This window comes from Diachasma alloeum, unplaced genomic scaffold, assembly GCF_001412515.2.
Source record: "Diachasma alloeum isolate Michigan unplaced genomic scaffold, Dall2.0 Dall_scaffold_00276, whole genome shotgun sequence".
Taxonomy (NCBI): domain Eukaryota; kingdom Metazoa; phylum Arthropoda; class Insecta; order Hymenoptera; family Braconidae; genus Diachasma; species Diachasma alloeum.
Window position 1 is genome coordinate 1,588,170 of NW_021680415.1, and position 21,680 is coordinate 1,609,849.

General features: G+C 35.8%; 1 protein-coding gene across 1 annotated transcript in view; it reads right to left on the reverse strand.

Moving 5' to 3' along the window:
- Positions 1–4,703: 4,703 nt before the first annotated feature.
- LOC107038011 (transcription factor EC) overlaps positions 4,704–21,680 on the reverse strand; it is an 88,680-nt gene continuing 71,703 nt past the window's right edge. The window contains exons 5-7 of the mRNA XM_015256874.2: positions 15,462–15,537; positions 10,174–10,453; positions 4,704–7,559 (exon numbers count right to left, since the gene is read on the reverse strand). Coding sequence (XP_015112360.1) covers positions 7,320–7,559; positions 10,174–10,453; positions 15,462–15,537 — 596 coding nt within the window. The 3' untranslated portion in view covers positions 4,704–7,319. The remainder of the gene's footprint in view (positions 7,560–10,173; positions 10,454–15,461; positions 15,538–21,680) is intronic.

The following is a 21,680-nucleotide window of genomic DNA, read 5'->3' on the forward strand; positions in this document are numbered from 1 at the left end:
AAATAAAAGCCAACTCCGGTGATTAGAACCGATGGATCGAAATCATTGAAATTCAGAATCAAAATTATTCGGGTGTAAAAGCCAATGTCAAAGCTCAATTGATTTCTTGGGGATGAAATCATGATACTCTTACAGAATAAATTACATTATTGTATCGAACAATTAAGCTCACTCAGGAAAATTTAGGACTAATATGAGATGATTGTTTATTTATTATTAATTTGGAAGGAATTGAAAGATTCATTTTTGGTTTTGAGATTAATAACTTGGTTCAATTCAATTGACAATTGCATTGTGAAGGCATATTCTATTGCGAAATAAAAGCCAACTCTGGTGATTAAAACTGGATCGAAATCATTAAAATTCAGAATCAAAATTATTCTGGTATAAAAGCCAATGTCAAAGCTCAATTGATTCCTTGGGGATGAAATCATGATACTCTTCCAGAATAAATTACATTATTGTATCGAACAATTAAACTCACTCAGGAAAATTTAGGACTAATATGAGATGATTGTTTATTTATTATTAATTTGGAAGGAATTGAAAGATTCATTTTTGGTTTTGAGATTAATAACTTGGTTCAATTCAATTGACAATTGCATTGTGGAGGCATATTCTATTGCGAAATAAAAGCCAACTCTGGTGATTAAAACTGGATCGAAATCATTAAAATTCAGAATCAAAATTATTCTGGTATAAAAGCCAATGTCAAAGCTCAATTGATTCCTTGGGGATGAAATCATGATACTCTTCCAGAATAAATTACATTATTGTATCGAACAATTAAACTCACTCAGGAAAATTTAGGACTAATATGAGATGATTGTTTATTTATTATTAATTTGGAAGGAATTGAAAGATTCATTTTTGGTTTTGAGATTAATAACTTGGTTCAATTCAATTGACAATTGCATTGTGGAGGCATATTCTATTGCGAAATAAAAGCCAACTCTGGTGATTAAAACTGGATCGAAATCATTAAAATTCAGAATCAAAATTATTCTGGTATAAAAGCCAATGTCAAAGCTCAATTGATTCCTTGGGGATGAAATCATGATACTCTTCCAGAATAAATTACATTATTGTATCGAACAATTAAACTCACTCAGGAAAATTTAGGACTAATATGAGATGATTGTTTATTTATTATTAATTTGGAAGGAATTGAAAGATTCATTTTTGGTTTTGAGATTAATAACTTGGTTCAATTCAATTGACAATTGCATTGTGAAGGCATATTCTATTGCGAAATAAAAGCCAACTCTGGTGATTAAAACTGGATCAAAATCATTAAAATTCAGAATCAAAATTATTCGGGTGTAAAAGCCAATGTCAAAGCTCAATTGATTTCTTGGGGATGAAATCATGATACTCTTACAGAATAAATTACATTATTGTATCGAACAATTAAGCTCACTCAGGAAAATTTAGGACTAATATGAGATGATTGTTTATTTATTATTAATTTGGAAGGAACTGAAAGATTCATTTTCGGTTTTGAGATTAATAGGTTGGTTCAATTCACGATTTATATAATTTTCAATTGGATTTATTATTTTAATTTGGTTTGATTTTGTTATTATTCTTTAGTTGTTTTAAATATAATTTGAGGCGTTAACTAGCACGATAAATTGATTAAGTAACAATAATAGTTTGAAATACAATGACGCGGAATAAATGTTCGATATAAATTTGAGTTTAATTGAGGTTGATTCACTAGAGTATTTACCGAGACCGAGCAAGTAATTTAAATTTTGGACAGATTGAATGTTTTGATGCGTCCACACTGACGGCTCAACGTGAACTGTCCTTTTCCCTTTGCGTATGGCTACGACAGCTTTCAGGTAGTAGGACCCGGGTATAAGGGTCTCATTGCAGGAGCATTTTCAAGTTTTCTGTTTTTAGCTATTGTTTCCATAAACAGAAGGATACGCTACAGTTTTTCTCTTGAGTTGGACGCGGTAAACACTAAAATGTAAAATTTTGTATTGCTATTTGGTAACTTTAGAACGACACATCCATGATATTGTTTGGAAATTAACAATTTGGAACATTTCGTAAATACTTTCAAGATAATTAATTTAATATTTTATTCTACGACGAAACAATTATTATGCTCGGTAAAATTATGAGGTGTATTATTCCAAAATTCAAGATTTTGTCCCCAATTAGTTAAAATTGAATTGCACAAACAAAACAAAATAAATAAATTATTAGTTGAATGAAATTCTCAAAAGAATGTTAAACACGTCAGGCATTAATCTTCATTTACAATCAATCAAATGAACAAAATAATTTCATCGGCTAGATAAAAAATTAATTTATCAATAAATTCAACACCTGCAGTTTCCCCCATTCTGTATGAAAAATGAAGAAATTCCCTTGACAAATGTCGGGAAATTCTTCACGAACACGAGACACAATTTCTAAAATGAAGTAATTTGTTTCGTGTTACATTTCGCGTCATGGCTGACCTACTAAACTTGTTGCCCCTTTTCACATTAGCGAGAAGCAATTTTTCCAGCTCATATTTTTCGGTTCCCTTCATTTTCTCGTGCTTTTTTTTCTCTCTCCCTTTCGATCTCTCTTAGAGCGCTAGGCAACGTGAAAAGGGGGAACATGTCGAGACACGCCGCGGGTGTCAGTGAGGGGTCGACGTGTAAATTGAAGCGATCCATTATACGATGGTGTCGGGTTGTTGGTTGCTACGTGCCAGGGAGGCAGGGAATAGAGGTCATGTGGTGAGAATTTTCTTAGTAGAATGAAGGAAAAAAACTACTACATTTTTTAGTCCCCTCGCTGGGGACTCGAGGAGAGAGCTTCAGCCGATTACGAGACATTCCTCGTTTTCCCCGTTTACATCGATGAAATTAGTAATCTGGTTGGTATTCACGTTATGAATCCAATTTGCCAGCACAGGAGTATTATTCCGAAAATCCGTTGCTAATGATTATAAGCCTCTCGGCTATTCCAATACTATCGATTCAATGGTATTTACCCATCACATTTTCAATAATTCTGTGGAATTGAATAGCCCCTTTGCCGGTCATAATCGCCCACCGAATTAAATGTCAAAATTTCGTGTAATAGTTCTTTTCATTCTTCGGTTTTCTCAGTTACATTGATGAAATTAGTAATCTGGTTGGTATTCACGTTATGAATCAAATTTGCCAGCACAAGAATATTACTCCGAAAATCCAGCGCTAGTGATTCTAAACCTCGAAATGATGACTATGACTCCGCTATTCCTATATTATCGATTCGCTGGGGTTTACCCATTACATTTCCAATAACTCTGTGGAAGTGAATAGCCCTTTTGAAGTCCATAATCGGCCACTGAATATTTTGGTTGCCTATGTGAACCTGGTACTGAAATCATGTGCAGAAATGAAACTGAGCAAAGCTGAACCCCGAAAAATGGAGAGCAGAGAATTTTCTTAATAGAACAAGTGGAGAAACTGTTAAATTTTTTAGTTCCGTGGGAGGAGATGAGAAGCAGAGGAGTTTATCTAATTATGAGACATTCTTCATTTCCCCATTGAGAGGAATGAAATGAATAATCTGGTTAATATTCTCGGTATGAATTCAGTGCGCAAGTGCAGGAGTATTATTCCGAAAAAACATTGCTAATGATTTTAAGCCGGGAAGTAATGATTAGAACCCTTTGTCCTTAAAACCCCCATAAAAAAATATATATGGGCCAATTCCATATATTTTTCAAATTTATGAAGAGTATACAAAAAAATATATAAAACATATATTTTATAAAACTATATAAAAAGATATATAAAATATGTTTTATATATTTTTTTATATAAATTGGGCCAATTTAAGATATTTTTTCATATATTTATCAAAATATAAATTTTTGCGTGTGGGGATATCACCGATTCTCTAGAATTTACTCATCACATATCGAATTTGAATATGCTATAATGTTCAATAATTTTGTGCAATAAAAACAGTCAATTCCGTCCATTTCAATCCAGCACTGAAAAATGGAAAGAAGAGAATTTTCTCAGCAGAATAAGAAAATAAACTACTAAATTTTCTTAGTCCCTTTCCCGGAGACGAGAAGCAGAGGACTCTATCCAATTATGAAACATTCTTCATTTCCCCCATTTACATGAATGAAATGAATAATCTGGTTAGTACATTCACGTTATCAATTCAATGCGCAAATGCAAGACTATTATTCCGAAAATCCATCGCTAATGATTCTAACCCTCGAAGTAATGTTTAGAACTGCGATTCCAAAATTACCAATTGCCTAGAATTTACCCAACACATATCAAATTTCCAAATTTCCATGCTCCAATGTTCGATAATTCTGTACAATCGACCGACCCTTCTGAAGTCTATAATCGCTCACTGAATATTTCTGTTACATCCACGTGAATCCGCCACTAAAAATCCCATTCAACTCGAGTTAAATCATGTACAGAAATGCGACTGGGCAAAACCAATGCCCGAAAAAATTCGCAGCAGTGAAGCCATTTCGCTTCGACGATACGATAAATTGCATTTCCGTTTCCTGATCGTCTTGTTATACATCGTTGAAAGACGAGATTATAGCTGGAGGGCTGGAGATAATTTCCACTCGAAACCCATTTGATAGTGAAAGGGAAAAATTGAACGTCAGAGGATACACGAAGATTTGGAGGAATAAAAAAAGAAAAACTCACAATGTTTTTACTTTGTTTCAGATTTTTTTTTGGTAACGTTATTTCTTTTCACCTGATAGATTCCTCAGGCGTTTAATCTCATCGCAACTTGACGGCGATACAATTCGGTAACAATTTGTTTTTTGTTCGGAGGCTGAAAGCGTCAGACGATACTCCAACCCCTCACAAATGATGAAAATCTCACTGAATTCCAACTGTTCCTCATAATAAAATATTTCATATAATCAACATTAGGCATTAACAATACAATAATTCGTCTCCCATTTCGCCTCACAGAAACGAATAGTTATACTTCAAACTAATGAAAAATAAAACAACAACTTTAACGTTTCTCTCACACCATTCGCTGTTTTACGTACTCGGGTCACGTAGGTGAATGGGTATTATTTTTCCTTAGTTTCTCCCCCAGAGGGGATAAAAGATTGACGACATTGTGTGAACGAATGTCTCATACCTCACATATACAAATTTCAAAAGTTTACAATGCAAAGAGCTGCGGATACTCCACAGGGGATTCATTTTTACACTTAATATCATAATATTTACACTAACTAACATGAGTTTTGTAGGCGAGAGGCATAAAAATTTATCTAAAATACTTCGAAAAATCTAGTCTATTCAGCTAAATACATTTTAACGGAAAATTGACGGTTTGTTCTGGGTTTTTCATCCAGTGAATTGCATTGCACTTGGTGTTTTGTTTAGCACTCTCTCACATTTTCGGAAATATCCTGGTGTCTGTGGTTAAACTATCCCTGACAATTTTATTCTCCTAATTCACGAAATTGAAACACGAAGAGAATGCGTCGACTCACGCGTACGAATTCGCATACATGACGCGCATTGAAACGCGTAATCGGCCTCAATTCCCCGAGTCAATAGTATCGGAGGAATACAACACATGAATTATTAATTTAATACACGAGGCTGTGTACCACATATGGTTTTGGCTCATAGGAGAAATCGTTTCAGTGATCAAAAAGAAAAGTTCAACTTTTCGCTTAACCAAATGGTGAATAAAAAGGTGCTGGTCTGTGCGACGATTAGTAGACTCGAAGGTTAAAAAGTAATGAGAAGAGACATCTCATTTAGACGAAAAGAAGCCCAACGTACTTTTTAGAAAAATGTTTACACTAATGCGTGAAAATGAAAATTGTAAACAAATGGAGACGTTGCGCTTCTTTTAGTCTAGATGAGATGTCTTTTCTCCTCATTCTTTAATCTCCAGTCTGATAATGACCGCACAAGCCAACACCTCCTATTCATAAATGAGTCGGCCAAAGAAAACGCCTTAAGATACAAATAGTGAATACTATTTTTTTCGAATCGTCTTGCTTAAATTCACAAGATTATTTTCTCCGTCTGAATTTCAACCGGTAAGAATGCAGGATTTGACGATTTGCGGTATGGGGGTTCAATTATTTCGATTATTTCCTCCAATCTGATGTCGACCAATCGGAGTACAGTATTTGGCATCACGTGACGGCTTCACATCAGTACTGTTTGATAAATCCGAAGTAGGATATCAGTTACTTTCCCTTCTTTTGACAGATTTTCCCCACATTTTGGTGAAGAGTGTCACAATTATGTGTAACTCCCCTCATGTTACTCTCGCATGTGACACATGCAAAAAGTCAAATTCACATGCAGGATTTGACGTTTTACGGTGGGTGAGAAGGATTATTTTAATCCTGCCGAATGGTCCCTCGAGCACCAAAATTTCTCAAAGATCTTGAAGCGCTCGAGAGCATCATCTGAAAATTTCTAAAACGCAAACATCGCAATTTCATTTCAATTCAAGTGAAAATGAACAAATAAAAGAACCCTGACATGACGTAACTTTCTTTTATCTTCGCCTCCACATTTACTGCTCTCGAAATACAGCGAAATTCATCATCTACTGTATACCTCGGCTATCACCGGTTACCACACCTCCCATTATCGTAAGAATTCACAAATACAAACATAAATCGCATCATCAAAATAACACGACATTCAAGTGATGAGTCGCAGTCAGTTCATGATAAACTCATAAAAATTCAACTAAATCATAAATGATGCACGTCCAGCGCGCCCGATGATTCGCCTCCGCTGTAATTCCTGCATTGATTTACACACGTTGGCCCACGTCTGGGAAACAGGGTCAAGTGTTTGGCGATATATTTTAGAAATTCAAGAAAATTCAATTTCCAAGTCCTGAGGAAGCAATATAAGTGAGACCAAATCACCAATTCCCTTCGAAAGTTCACTCTTGAAACCCTCTTATCCCTCTTGGTCGGCATTTCGCCTCCACCCGAATGCACTATTTCCAATTCACTGGATATTCCTCCCTTCCTTCTCCTCCTTCTCCTCTCCTCCCCCTCCCGTCGGAGTCCACCTCACCCTGATTTAGCAGATGCATCGATTCAAACTACGATTAAATCACTGATGCTACTCTGGAAGGGAAGAATTTCAAAGTATAGTCAAGTGGGTACACACACTCGTAGTACATGACTATGATCTTAATGGTTTTTCTCCTCACGGTACATCGACTATTCCTAGATAGCCAAAGAGATCCATTCCAATGTCACTGGTTGACTCTGGTGGTCGTGATATGTGTCCACGTATGTATGCAAGAATTGGGGCTCGTGGCTATGCAACAATGTCCATGTCTGACGATGAATTTGACGTTGTTGGGGCTAAACTACCGAGTGTGTCCTCGTCGGGGAGGGGGTGGTGACAGGCTGGGGCTGGTGGACTCAGGGGTGGCAGGTGCGGTGATGACAGCATTGGATCCCCACCGTGGACTGGACCACCCGTGTCATCTTCCATCAGATCCTCGAATTGTGCCATACTCAGGAGGGACGTGTCTTCGCTCACCATTTCGGGCATCTGATGGCAATTTCAAGTTATTAGTTTATTCGGGGATGATCTTTATGGAGTTTTCAATAGTCGTTATTTCACGTTAGAAAGTTAGTGGAATTTCAGTCGCAGCGTCATCTGAATTTTTGATGTTGTGAGGTTGAATTCAATTTCAAATGAAAGCCTTTACTAAATTTTTTGTGCATGTTGAAAATTCAAGAAAATTGGGTTTTTCATGTTAAATAATCATTGATTTTTTAATGAAAGCTTTAGCTTCCAAACTCATCAGGAAAGTTGAACACCACATTTACTTCCATTTTCCATGGATTGAGAATTCGGAAAAATTGGGAAGTGAGTGATGTATTTTCGCTGGCATCTTCGGGTATCTGATGGTAATTTCAGGTTATTAGTTTATTAAGAGATGATCTTTGTGGAGTTTTGAATAGTCGTTATTTCACGTTAGAAAGTTAGTGGAATTTCAGTCGCAGCGTCATCTGAATTTTCGATGTTGTGAGGTTGAATTCAACTTCAAATGAAAGCCTTTACTAAATTTTTTGTGCATGTTGAAAATTCAAGAAAATTGGGTTTTTCATGTTAAATAATCATTGATTTGTTAATGAAAGCTTGAACTTCCAAACTGATCAGGAAAGTTGAACACCACATTTACTTCCATTTTCCATGGATTGAGAATTCGGAAAAATTGGGAAGTGAGTGATGTATTTTCGCTGGCATCTTCGGGTATCTGATGGTAATTTCAGGTTATTAGTTTATTAAGAGATGATCTTTGTGGAGTTTTGAATAGTCGTTATTTCACGTTAGAAAGTTAGTGGAATTTCAGTCGCAGCGTCATCTGAATTTTCGATGTTGTGAGGTTGAATTCAACTTCAAATGAAAGCCTTTACTAAATTTTTTGTGCATGTTGAAAATTCAAGAAAATTGGGTTTTTCATGTTAAATAATCATTGATTTGTTAATGAAAGCTTGAACTTCCAAACTGATCAGGAAAGTTGAACACCACATTTACTTCCATTTTCCATGGATTGAGAATTCGGAAAAATTGGGAAGTGAGTGATGTATTTTCGCTGGCATCTTCGGGTATCTGATGGTAATTTCAGGTTATTAGTTTATTCAGAGATGATCTTTGTGGAGTTTTGAATAATCGTTACTTCACGGTTAGAAATTTAGAGGAATTTCAGTCGCAGCGTCATCTGAATTTTCGATGTTGGGAGGTTGAATTCAATTTCAAACGAAAGCCTTTACGAAATTTCTTGTTCATCTTGAAAATTCAAGAAAATTGGGTTTTTCATATTAAATAATCATTGATTATTCAATAAAAGCTTGAATTTCCAAACTCATCGGGAAAATTGAATCCATACAATCCAATTTTCCGTGGATTGAGAATTCAAAAAAATTGAGAAGTAAGTGATGTATTTTCGCTGGCATCTTCGGGCATCTGATGGCAATTTCAGGTTATTAGTTTATTTAGTGATCATCTTTGTGGGGATTTGAATATTCGTTACTTCACGGTTAGAAATTTATTGGAATTTCAGTCACAGCGTCATCTGAATTTTCGATGTTGAGAGGTGGAATTCAATTTCAAATGGAAGCCTTCAAATGAAAGACTAAATTTCTTGTGTATCTTGAAAAATTCAAGAAAATTGGATTTTTCATGTTAAATAATCATTGATTTTTTAATGTAAGCTTGAATTTGCAAACTCATCGGGAAAATTGAACATCACATGCAATTCAATTTTTCATAGATTGAGAATCATAACAAATTTATTCACATTCAGAATTTTACCAGAAATCGATTTCATGCCTAAAAAATGTTGTCGAAAGTTGAAAAAAAAATTATTTTTCATTTGCAAACAACGGATGTTTAAAAAAATGATGAATCTGTACAAAAATTTAATTGTCAAATTTAATGATTGAAAATGTTTCATTCTATCGTGTGGTCTGTAACAAACTGCAAAAGATAATTGGATGTCCAATGACTCCATCGCAAGACCAACGACAATTCCCCCGTAAACTCTTGAATTCTCGGTATTTCAAAACTCCAGAGATGAATATAACTGAAGCTGGTAATTCCTGCTTGCCGGGTTTAAAATGAACTGGTGTATGTTTGCGTGTACATCTTCACTGTTATTCCACAGTCACTTTAAGAAGCTGGTGATAAGGGATGACGTGGTAATAAGGGAGAAGGATAAAGGTGAGAATCTCCTCCTCATTTGCTCAAACTCGGAAGCAACTTTTACCTTATGAAAAAGAAATATCGTGTTATGGAGGGAGTAAAAAAAATGTTAATGAGAAGGCACTCGTTATTGCATTCTGTGAAACTTCTTTGCGGAATAATTTCCATCCTTAACCACGATAATAATAATCGCGAAAACAAAAACTTTCTGTTTCTTCTGGAATCTTTTTTTTCTCCGCAAAAGTTGAAATTAACTTTCGTCGATGAAAGAAGGTAAATAATCCCTTTCTTTCATTCTCACGTACAACTTTTTTCTCCACTCCGTCCTCAAATAACTCGGAATTATCATTCCAAACGCCAACGAATGTCTGGGTACATAGCCAGGATGAGGAGAATGAAAGTAAAAATGAGAAGACCAGAGGAGTGAGTAACGAATAAAGAAGCAAATTCTTACCTTTCTTCGGTCGTGCTTAGTCCTTGAGAATGAGTTGACAGCTACGGCTGACGTTGACGCCCAGCTTGCATCCGTAACTGGAAGACCATGAGCCTTCGCTTGAAGCTCAAGCTCTTGTACACGTAATAATAACCGACGATTCTGATGCTCCAGCTGTTTGTGCCTTGTTTCACTCTGTTTCATCCGTGTGAGCTCATTTTTCAGTAATTTTATGTACTCCACGGAGGATTTTAATATCGTACCCTTGTTTGGTCTTACGTCTCTCACTATTTCGTAATATCTGTGAAGAAAAGACAAAATGTCTTGATTAAAAAGTGAAGGTGGAGAGAGAGAATATTATAAATATTATGTCTTAATTAAAGAACTTTGTCGAGCCAGGTGAGGTGAATGTAGATGTGCTATCACATTTTAATCAGAGGGGAATATTATTTGAGTGATTATTTTAGTTGATAGGAATTCATTTCAATGTGAAAGGGGAAAATCCTATCCTATTCACGTCGATCGATGCTACGATAGAGTGAATTTTTAAATTAAGAAATTCACAATTTTTTATTCCGATTAGAAGTATTGTATAAGTCAAATCCGAAATTTACATTTTTCACATGGATACGTCTGTGGTTTCAATATGGGGGGTCATTTTGGGAAACGGTCCTTATGTGCAGCGCCATCTATCAGAATTCTAGAAAATTCTAGACATTTCGAGGTAATTCGAGAAGTTTCTTGAAATTACGAAAAAAAATCAAGGAGTTTCTAGAAAATTAGATGATCTAAATTGACGTAATTAACTGATATCTAGATGACATCTAAATTATAATATAGGGAATTAGATTTAAGCGGTGGGAATGTAAAGCCCTCGTTAGCCTAAACATTTTACGAAATAAAAACCTAACTTAACCGATATTGACTACGGTGCGACGAACGCAATTTTCACTTCTTTCTATCAGTCTATAAAAAAACTATAAAGAAGAATAGAACATCACAAGGCAACTACGTAAATAATAATTGTTCAAAAGAATAGAACAAGAACTTCGGAATTTTATCATCACTGCAACCTTTCATATCTCTCACACGTGTCAACAAGAGAATGAAAAAAACTGAGTCCTGATAAAATGAAGGTAAAATATACTGACACAACGAGGAAAAATAATACATTCTCGAGACACGTCAGATGCAGATATGCACGTTAAATAAAGGAATAAGAAAAAAAGGAGAATGGAATCTTCATTCTGGCTGATACAGCAGTGGTAGTGGTATCAGTGTTACGTTTAAATGGGTCTTTCAGATATCCCGAGACTTTATTATCGGGGCTTTAAACAACTGTACTCTACACACCCAGCGTCTTTAATATTCTCCCTATCTCGTAAAAGGCGGAACAAACAGGGGATTCCCGGGAGTCGTTGGAACTGCACTGGGGAGACGAAATTACTTCTGATATTTCTCGTAGATTCCAGAATTTTTTTTTACCTCGCCGGATGTTTCACTCATTTATTATGATGAACTGGGAGATTAAAGGGAATACTCGGGTATCTGAATTAAATTAAATTTGACTTCTATATTTTTACGTAGAAATGTGGAAAAAAACGCGTCTTGAGAGCATACAGACCGAGAAATTCTTTCATATCAAGATTATTGCTTTTTTATTCAGCTATAATTTAAACATTTGGGTGCAGGAGCGCTTGAAATGTAGATGAAAATCTTTTTATTTGATCAAATTATCATTTTTTTCGAGATAGCTGAACGAGGAATCAGGCCACATCAAGACAAAAAATTCGTTTTGTATGTTTTCTGTAGAAAATGCAATATTTAAAAAAAACGAGCGAAAATGACTCAACTTTTTGTGCATTTCGAATTCGATTTTCGTGATTTTTCACCCAAACAACTCGTATCTTTCAATTTCATCGAGTTTTTGACAAGTGTATCATCATAAACAAAAGAAAACAGTCTGGTATCTGAATGAAATTAACCATTCAAAAACAATTCTGAAATTTTGATTCAGTAGCTCTTAAAACACAGATTGAAAACATTTTATTCAGTGAAATTACTTTCTTCAATCGAATTAAACAAGAAAAATAAGTCAAATCTTTTGAAAAACAATTGAAGAGCCAATATCACATCCAAAAACTAGAAATAATTCAATGATATTTAATTTGCCAACAATTTCTTCTTCGAAACCTCTCTTCTCCTTCTTTTCATCTTCACTCAAACTTCTTCAGTTTGTCCCTCAAAAAGCTTTCACCCTCCAATCTCATCGACTTCTCACCAAGAAAAACGTTCCTCAATTAAAAAAATATGTTGACTTAAGGATGTCTGTTCTATTTTCCATGTAATTATCTGATAAACAAAAATGTCTCTCAGAGAGAAACAATTCAGCAACTTTGTTCTCATAAATAACAGGCGAGGTCGACCAAACCCCATGTCCTGTCACGTTCGACTAACGACGAGGTACCATAATATATATACCAGGAGCTATATCAACCCCTTGATCCTGGGGGAATACATTCTCCAGCACTCGGTGAGGGGTGGGGCCAGGGGAAGGTGAGGATGAGAGACTGGAGAGGGAGCAGAGGGATGTAATGGCGGGAGCCTAGGTGTCGAGGATACATCAGTAGGAGTTTTTAAGTCCTCGCGGTCGTCGACACTGACTAATGGTACTCCAACCAAGCCAGATTGATAAATGGTCGATCCATGCGGGCGTCTTCTGGTATAAACGTGCAACGCTCACTGTGGCTCGTTAGTCCACACAGGTTGACTCTCAACCTTCCACTTAACTTCTGGGTGCATTTGTAGTTGGGAGGACGGGGCAGTTGGAGGTCTGTGGGGGATGTGGAATGCCTCCCCAGTGTGCTGGACCCACGGATGTCAAAGGACCAGTCTAGGTAATCTTGTTTACTGGAAACTCCAACTGGTTCAACATTAATGCACTTTGAGTTTTAACTGTCAAATGGAATATTTGAGTTTGAGAGGCTGATGTTTGTGTGTTTATTTGGAACTTTTTTTATTTTGGATGAGATGGAAGAACTGGCACCTTTCGGAGGTTTAACACTGTTCGTTTACATTTCACTTGACGATTAATGAAAAGTGAGGGATTCAATCACTCTCGTGGGGGCGTTTTTATTTTTGTTTGCACTTCGCGGAATTTTTTGTCAGGATCCAGAGAAATTTGGAGAAGTTCACAATTCATAATTTCATGCGAATAGTCAATGGACAATAATTTTGAGTTCAATTATTGCAGGAAAATCAATAGTTTCGTGTGTTCGTTTAAATTTCTGATTGAATCTCTTGGAATTTCTTGTCAAGATCCAGGTAAATTTTGAGAGGCCCACAATTGACAATTTCATGGGAATAATCAATGAAAACTGTAAATTTGGTTTTAATTGCTGTAGGTAAAATAATAGAATTCAGGAAAATTCAGGTGAATAAATTGTTGAATTTCCAATTAGTTGAAAGTTCAAGTAATTTGGGGAATTCTCGTTTTCCGAATGCGAAAAAATTTACAATTCCACTGAAGTTTCAGCGAAAGTTGAAATTCGATTATTTCCCCCCCCCCTGAATTGAATTCAAAATTCCTCTCCTTAAAAATGCAACTAAACTGTCCATGAAATTCCATTTTTTCAATAATATTTATGATACTGGAACTTCCTAGCATTCCCATCCTGCCACCAATAAAATTTTGGCAGGCTAGCAACAATTATTGCAGTTCCCTGATGTATCTTCCCTTTAAACTTTAAATTCTTTCAACTTTATGATTCCATGATATTGAATAGAAATGAGGAAAATTCAAGTGAATATTATTCTCGGTTTCCAATTAATGAAAATGCAGCATAATTTCGTCTACATATTGCTGTTTCGATAGAAAATTCAAGCAAATTGGAAATCCTCGCCTTTCTGTTCCTCAAAAACTTGAAATTCCATTGAATTTCCACCGAAATTTCAAACTTCATTATTTTTCTTTCACCCCTAAATCGAATTCAATATCCCTCTCCCCAAAATTATCACTAAACCATCCATCAAATTCCACCATTTTTCAATTTCATAGTTTTCACCATTTGAAATCTCTGAAATATTCAAGGCTGCCACTTATTCTTAGAAGATTTCCCTCAAAAATCTGCCAAAAAATTTGTTATTCTCTCTCCGTAAATTTAAATAAACTCGACGGATAAATCCCAAAAATATCACCATGTTGCCATGCTGCCCCCACGAATTGAAAACAAGACCATTATACCTCTAAACTCGTTCATTTGATTTCACTCCTTGAATTTCTCTCCCCTAAAACCCAGTCTAGCAACAATTATTGCAGCTCCCTGATGCATCCCCCCCAGCCATCAAACCCCGCAGAAAGAGATTCGGATTTGCAGGATTCAGCACGCAAGGGGATCCTTTGTGCTCATCTCCCGTTGCACCACTACAAGTATGCAATGGAGATAATGACAAAGGGGGAGAGAGATAAAAAGAGCCAGCGAGAAATAGAGAAAATAAAACGTTGGAGAAAAGGTGGAGTTGAAGAAAATGAGACAAAACGAGGGGGAGCTACAGACTGAGCGAGGAATGAAACCAAGAATGAAGAATGGAATTCTCAGGGAAGCCTTTTCATTTCTTAAACCGCAGTTGAGGGCTGAAGCATGGGCGCTTGACCTGCAGAATCAGTCGACGGAACTTAATACTGACGCAGTGCAGGAGGGGTGGGTTGAATGGCTGAATGGTAGAGGAAAAATAATAGTCTTTGGGGATGAGGTGGGACGCAGGAATGAGGTCTTCCAGGGAGTGTGTGGTACTCTGCTGGTGAATCGATGAAGAAATCCGCATATGTGGGCTCCACTGGTGCATCAGCGAGGCCACCGTTACCCCATTTGGCTCATCATATCGGGCTATCGGTCTCGGCAACCCTCGTTTCTCATTGAAATTTACTTCCACGACAGCCCGGAATGAATGAAAAAAGGGGGAAATGATGGAATTGAGAGGATAGCTTCTACTGCTGGTGAAACCAGTGCTGGATAGTCCGGGGAATGCACCTCTGCCCCGTTGCTACGAGTGCAACGACGAGGAATGGAAATAACGAACGTTGAAAAATGCAATTTCTGTGAAAGCCCTCTTCCGCCCCTCGTGCCACCTAGGCGAGAGTCGTTCGGTCTTTGCCTCACCTCTTATTCTCTGTTTAAGTGTTTTTAGGGGATAGATAGCTCGAGTTTACGGGGAACAACGGAGATTGAATGGGTGGAGGGGGATATTATCTTCGGGGTATCATCATCAGCGTTATCTTAGTCTTTTTGATTATTGAGAAGGGGACTCACGGGTCATTGGTTTTCGGCAGCAGTGTTCCCAGCTCCTTGATTCGATCGTTGATGTTGAATCTTCGTCTTCTTTCGACTGAAAAAGAAAGGAGAAATACAATAAAATTAATGAGAAAGGAATGATGAAGGACAAATGATGGGTGGAGAGAGCGGGAAAATGTAATCTTTTCCAGGGATAATTGAGAATTCTCATCATATTAGACTTTAATGCAGGGAGAAAGAGGAGGGAGTTTTCAGTAGAAATCCCTGAATTTTGGAAATGTGTAAAAATTTTAGATGGCAGAAATTTTTGGCTGAAATTTCTTGTACACTTCTGGAAATTTTTATTAAGTAATACTGTCACGGAAATTTTAAGAAATTTCGTCATTGAAAATTTGCAATTCCATAAAAAAGTAATGAATATATTCTTGAATTTTTAATTGACTTGAAATTCAGTGTAAATTAGCACCGAATATTCATGTTTTGATTAAAAATTAAGTTAAGTTGGGAAACGCTCATCTTCCTGGTGCTCAAAGATTTGAACTCCATTAAATATTCAGGAAATATTTCTATTTCTATTTATTGCCATATATACCCTATTCGGGTTTTTACATGTTTTGCGGTTTCATGGGCCGACTTCCTCTCCAACCGTGTCCCATTGTACCCCAGGAGCTGTACCCCACGTACAGACTCTCCTGCACGGAGAGAAATTTTTGATAAAAATTATCCTACCGTTCTATAAAAGTGTATCATGAGTCATCGTTTCCTCATTTCTATCTCGAAATTTAGTAAAAATTAATATATGATGATCAAATTTTATTCCACGTTAGGGAAATTTTGTACTGACGCATAACAAATTTTATCCTTCCAGTCCAATAATTTTTATGTACATAACAACGAAAATTCTAGAACGGCTGGTAAATTTTACCCTACCGGTACAGTAATTTTTACTATATTGGGACGGTAATTTTTATTTTTATCAGGATAAAATTTCTCTAACGTAGAATAAAATTTAATCATCATATATTAATTTTTACTAAATTTCGGGATAGAAATGAGGAAACGATGACTCATGATACACTCTTATAGAACGGTGGGATAATTTTTATTAAAACTTTCTCTTCATGTGGTGACCAAGGGAAACCATGGAAAACCTTGGTCGACACAGGCGTCTATCGACCGAGCTTCATCGGAGAATGTTTTTCTAACACTTCTCCGATGATTCTCGGTGTCTAGACTTCCGTTCGACGGTTTCCGAAAGATTAAAAATCGCAATTGCCCCAAGCCGGACTCGAACGCGCGCCTCACGGGTCCCGCTGTCCGACCGGGTGATTTAACCGGTAATATTCAGGAAATATGAAATTTCATGTTTTTTTCACTCCTAAATCAAAACTTTTTTTTCACTCCAAAATTAATGACGTTCTTCTCAAAATTACTACTAAAATGTCCATGAAAGTTCAATTTTTCAAAATTTCATAATTTTCAACTTCTCAAATGCGCAAATATGCAAAATTTACACTCATTCTGAGAAGATTTCACTCTGAGAGAAGAGAATGTTTCAACACTAATAAACATTTTTGACTAAAATTTCAAAGGACTTTGAATAAAAAATTCACAATTCCCTAATAAAACTAATGGAAACTTTACATTTCAATTCAATTATTCCATGATATCGAATAGATTTGGTTTAAACAATCCTGTTTTTATTGCCAATTCAAGCAATTTAAAAATTCCCAAAATTTCACCGAAATTTGAAACTTAATGATTTTTTCTTCCCCCTTAAATCGAATTCAATGTCCCTCTCCCGAAAATTATTACTAAACCATCCACAAAATTTCAACATTTTAAAATTCAATATTTTTCAACAAAACCCCCCTCCAAATATTCAACATTGCCACTTATTCCCATAAGATTCCCCTCAAAAATCCGACAAAAAATTTGTAATTCTCCCTCCGTATATCTGAATAAAATCTCTGTATCAATCCCTGAGAATGTCATGCACACGCCCCCAATCCCCAGCAAGAAATGGCAGCGATATACGCATAAATATACGTTTTCTGTAAAAAGGAAAAACTACAATTTTTGTATTATTTTTCCATTCGAAATTCCATCGCGGACTTGCCACTTGGAGTTCAACAGCGCCGACATGGATTGGGAATGTCTATTCGACTCACGTATATTCGGATATACGTTTGGAGAGCAGCGAAGAGGGTTGAAGCACATTGAGCGCGGGGCGAGAGGGAGGGGCTATCGTGCTCTTCTGGTATACTCTCTAGTATTGCCACGATAGCTTCGTTATCAGTCGACGAGCACGCGACGTAAACGTGAGATTTCACGGCACTGGTGTGCACGCTCTTTCTCCAGCACATACTCTCTAGTGAGGACATATTCACGTGGATCGACAGGTGCCCTCGTCGATACCTACTGTCGAGAGTTTTTTCGATTTCTCAACTCAACTGGCGATGTATACGATACAACTATCGAGGGGAATGTAGCTGCTATGGAACCTTAAAAGATTTTCCGTTCAATTTTTTATGGATTTTCGGGGCGATTGTTTGCAGGGGATGATAGAGGTTTATGAATATTGGAGGGGGAGGGGAGATGGGGGTTGTGGTCATTTTTATTGTGGAATTTTTGATTTTGGGGGAAATTTTATACTGGATGGAGAAATTTTATGCGGGAATATAAATTTTATTGTAGTGAAATACTGGAATGATAAGCTAATGAAATTTTATTTTTAATATTTAGGTAGAAGTCTGGGAAATTCAAACAATTTAGAGGAAAAATAAAACAGAAAACTAAGTGCAATTTAAATGTTAAGAAAATTTTGGTGAATCCAAATTGCTTTTTCGAGTTCTCAACTCAACTCGCCATTTACATAATTTTCCATCATTTTTTAAATGTTTTTTCGTGGCGATTATTTGCAGGGGATGATAGAGAGGTTTATGAATATTGGAATTTTTGGTTTTGAGTGGAAATTTTATAATGGATGAAGAAATTTTATGCTGGAATATAAATTTTATTGTAGTGAAATACTGCATTGAGAACTATTGGATTTTCAGGGATGGTGCAATAGTAATTCTTGAAAAAATTATATTAAGTTCAATTGGGAATGGAAAAGCTAATGAAGTTTTATTTTTAATATTTAGGTAGAAGTCAGGGAAATTCAAACAATTTAGAGGAAAAATAAAACAGAAAACTAAATGTAATTTAAATGTTAGGAAAATTTTGGTGAATCCAAATTGCTTTTTCGAGTTCTCAACTCAACTCGCCATTTACATAATTTTCCATCATTTTTTAAATGTTTTTTCGTGGCGATTATTTGCAGGGGATGATAGAGAGGTTTATGAATATTGGAATTTTTGGTTTTGAGTGGAAATTTTATAATGGATGAAGAAATTTTATGCTGGAATATAAATTTTATTGTAGTGAAATACTGCATTGAGAACTATTGGATTTTCAGGGATGGTGCAATAGTAATTCTTGAAAAAATTATATTAAGTTCAATTGGGAATGGAAAAGCTAATGAAGTTTTATTTCTAATATTTAGGTAGTAGTCAGGGAAATCCCAATAATTTAGAGGAAACATTAAGCAGAGAACTAAATGAAATTCTAAAGTTAGGAAAATTTTGGTAAATCCAATCAGTTAGTTCGATTTTTCAACTCTACTCGCGGTGTATCTCACATAATTTCCCCTTCAGTTTGTTATAGATTTTCGGAGCGATTATTTGCAGGGGACGATAGAAATGTTTATGAATATCGGAGAGAGAGCGGAGGTGGGGGTTATGGTCATTTTTATCGAAGAATTCTTGGTTTTGTGTGGAAATTTTATGCTGGAATATAAATTTTATTATATTCAACTACAGCAATGAGGACAATTGGAAATTCAGGGATGGTGCAATAGTAATTCTCGTAAAAATGACATTGAGTTCAATTTACAATGAAAAAGACAATGAAATCCAAATAGATTTTTTCGCTCAGATTTTAAGGATTTTCGGGGCGATTATTTGTCTACATACAAATATATTTTGCAAACAAAAAAAAATTTTTACTTATATTTTTTCTCCGCAACTTTCAAAATCATTCATATATAATTATACTTCTACAATCACTGAATTTCCATCACCATCCATCCATTTCAGCAAATCATAGTCATTGCCAAGTTATAATTAAGAAAAAATGGAATACACACGCTTCATCGATCATAAAATAATAATAAAGCCTGAAATTATATCCCCCATAAAAAAATCGAGAATACAATTCCCACGTGTTTTTCTTTCTTCAGTGAGAGGTTTTTTTGCTGCGATAGTATTCATTGTTTAGACGCTCCGGTTGTCTCGTTATGATGAATCGTCTTTTTTGCAGCTTGAGTGGCCTTTTTCCGTTATTTTTTCCGTTTATTTTTTTTTCTTGGAAATAGTTGTTTTTCATATTTCCAGGTGTATCTCTATACTTATTCCTCATTTATTGGTCCATCCATCATTTTAAGATATAAATGATTATAGCTGAGGTCGTTGAATTTATCACCAACATATATTAGTATTTATGGACAGTCTTGCTCCATATCTCCTCGATGAACACGATATGCATTAACACACCTGTGTGAACGTTTTTTTTTCATTGTTTCGCTATTATGTGGAGGTGATAAAAGATAGGAGATCGGAGCGATAATTTTTCCATCTCAGAGTGACTCGTAAAGATTGTGTGAAAAAATTCCATCAAGTTTGTAACAACTTCGAGGCTATTTGGGCACATGTCGAGGCTCTTGGGAATGGAGTTTATTCCCTGATTTAACGATTATTGTAGTTCGTGGAGCATGATCAATGAGCGGACGATTAACACTGATATTAACACGACCAATAACACAATCGTAAACTCGACGCAACTGTGAACATTACGAGGTTGAGATAAGGCCACCACTGCTCGCCCGTCACTGATAGCGTCCTTCGATTCTACATACTACTCTGTACCATTCTACTTCCTGTATATATCGGTGTTTATGCGGGATTGGGAATTGAGGAAAGTTGGGGAAAATTAAAAGAGAAAAGATCAATTCAGTAGCGAAGTGATAAAACGGTTATGTCGACTCATCTCCCAGTTGAGTTTTTGAGGAATATTTCCGAATCTAAGGGAGATAGCGAAATTTTTGTAATTACATTTGTTGTAGCACTTAATCGGCTCTACAAAAAAGGTTATAACAACAATTTTGCCATCTCCGTTAGATTCCGAGATATTCATTGAAAACTGATCAATAGTCAAAATTGACTTGTACCGTTTTAGAACTTCACTACTGAATTAGTTTTATTTTAAAGAAATAGATTAGTTTTTAAGAGGATTAATTTTTTGAGAGAAGAATCAATTTTTTTAGGGGCATATGGCTCCAGGCCAGTCACAATTATGCAGAATCATGAGATGATTATACTACATACGACCCTGAATTAACTCCATTAACGATCACTAACATTTTGAATTATTATAAATTATTTTATATGAGACAATCTTAAATTTGAAAAATTTTAAAGTAATGAAGGGTGCTTATTTAAGGTGATATGTGGTATAATCATTTCATAATTCAACATAATTTTAACCTTTACATCGAACCCCTCGCTACACGATGAAAAAAATTCAATAAAAATTACCAGAAAAAACGTAGAAATTAGGTTTCTAAGCGTAATCTGCGAGCGAAGTTAAATTCAATAAAAAGTGTGAGTCGGAACTGAAATTGTACGAATCGCTACGTAAATTCTACGATTTGTTCCGTAAAAATAAACCGCCCGTCTGCTGACTCCCGCTGTGGGGACAACAAGTCGTTCCGTAATTTTTCCCCAACGATTGAGAAATTTTACGGAACGGAACGTAGAAATGACTCACTAGCTTCAGAAAAATTGTTGAACGTTCAAGAATTTTTGATTTTGGAGGCATAATAAGTCGGCAAGTTTCTGTAAGATGTTACTTCTTCGGGAAAAATTACGTGACAATTTCGTACTTTGTTCGGTGATGAACCTGAAAATTCACTGAACGTTTCAGATTTCTTCTCTTCCATTCCTATAAAAATTGCCGGAAAACGATTCCTCATCGCGGATTACGGGAAATGTTCCGTAATTTTTACTGAATATTTCTCTCCGTGGGGTCCACAGACCGGGAGTTCGGGGTAAATCAAAATTTTTCTGCGATAATATTAATAATTTTTTGATCTCTACAAACCAAATTTATTGAGGCATAAATACGGACAAAAGATAA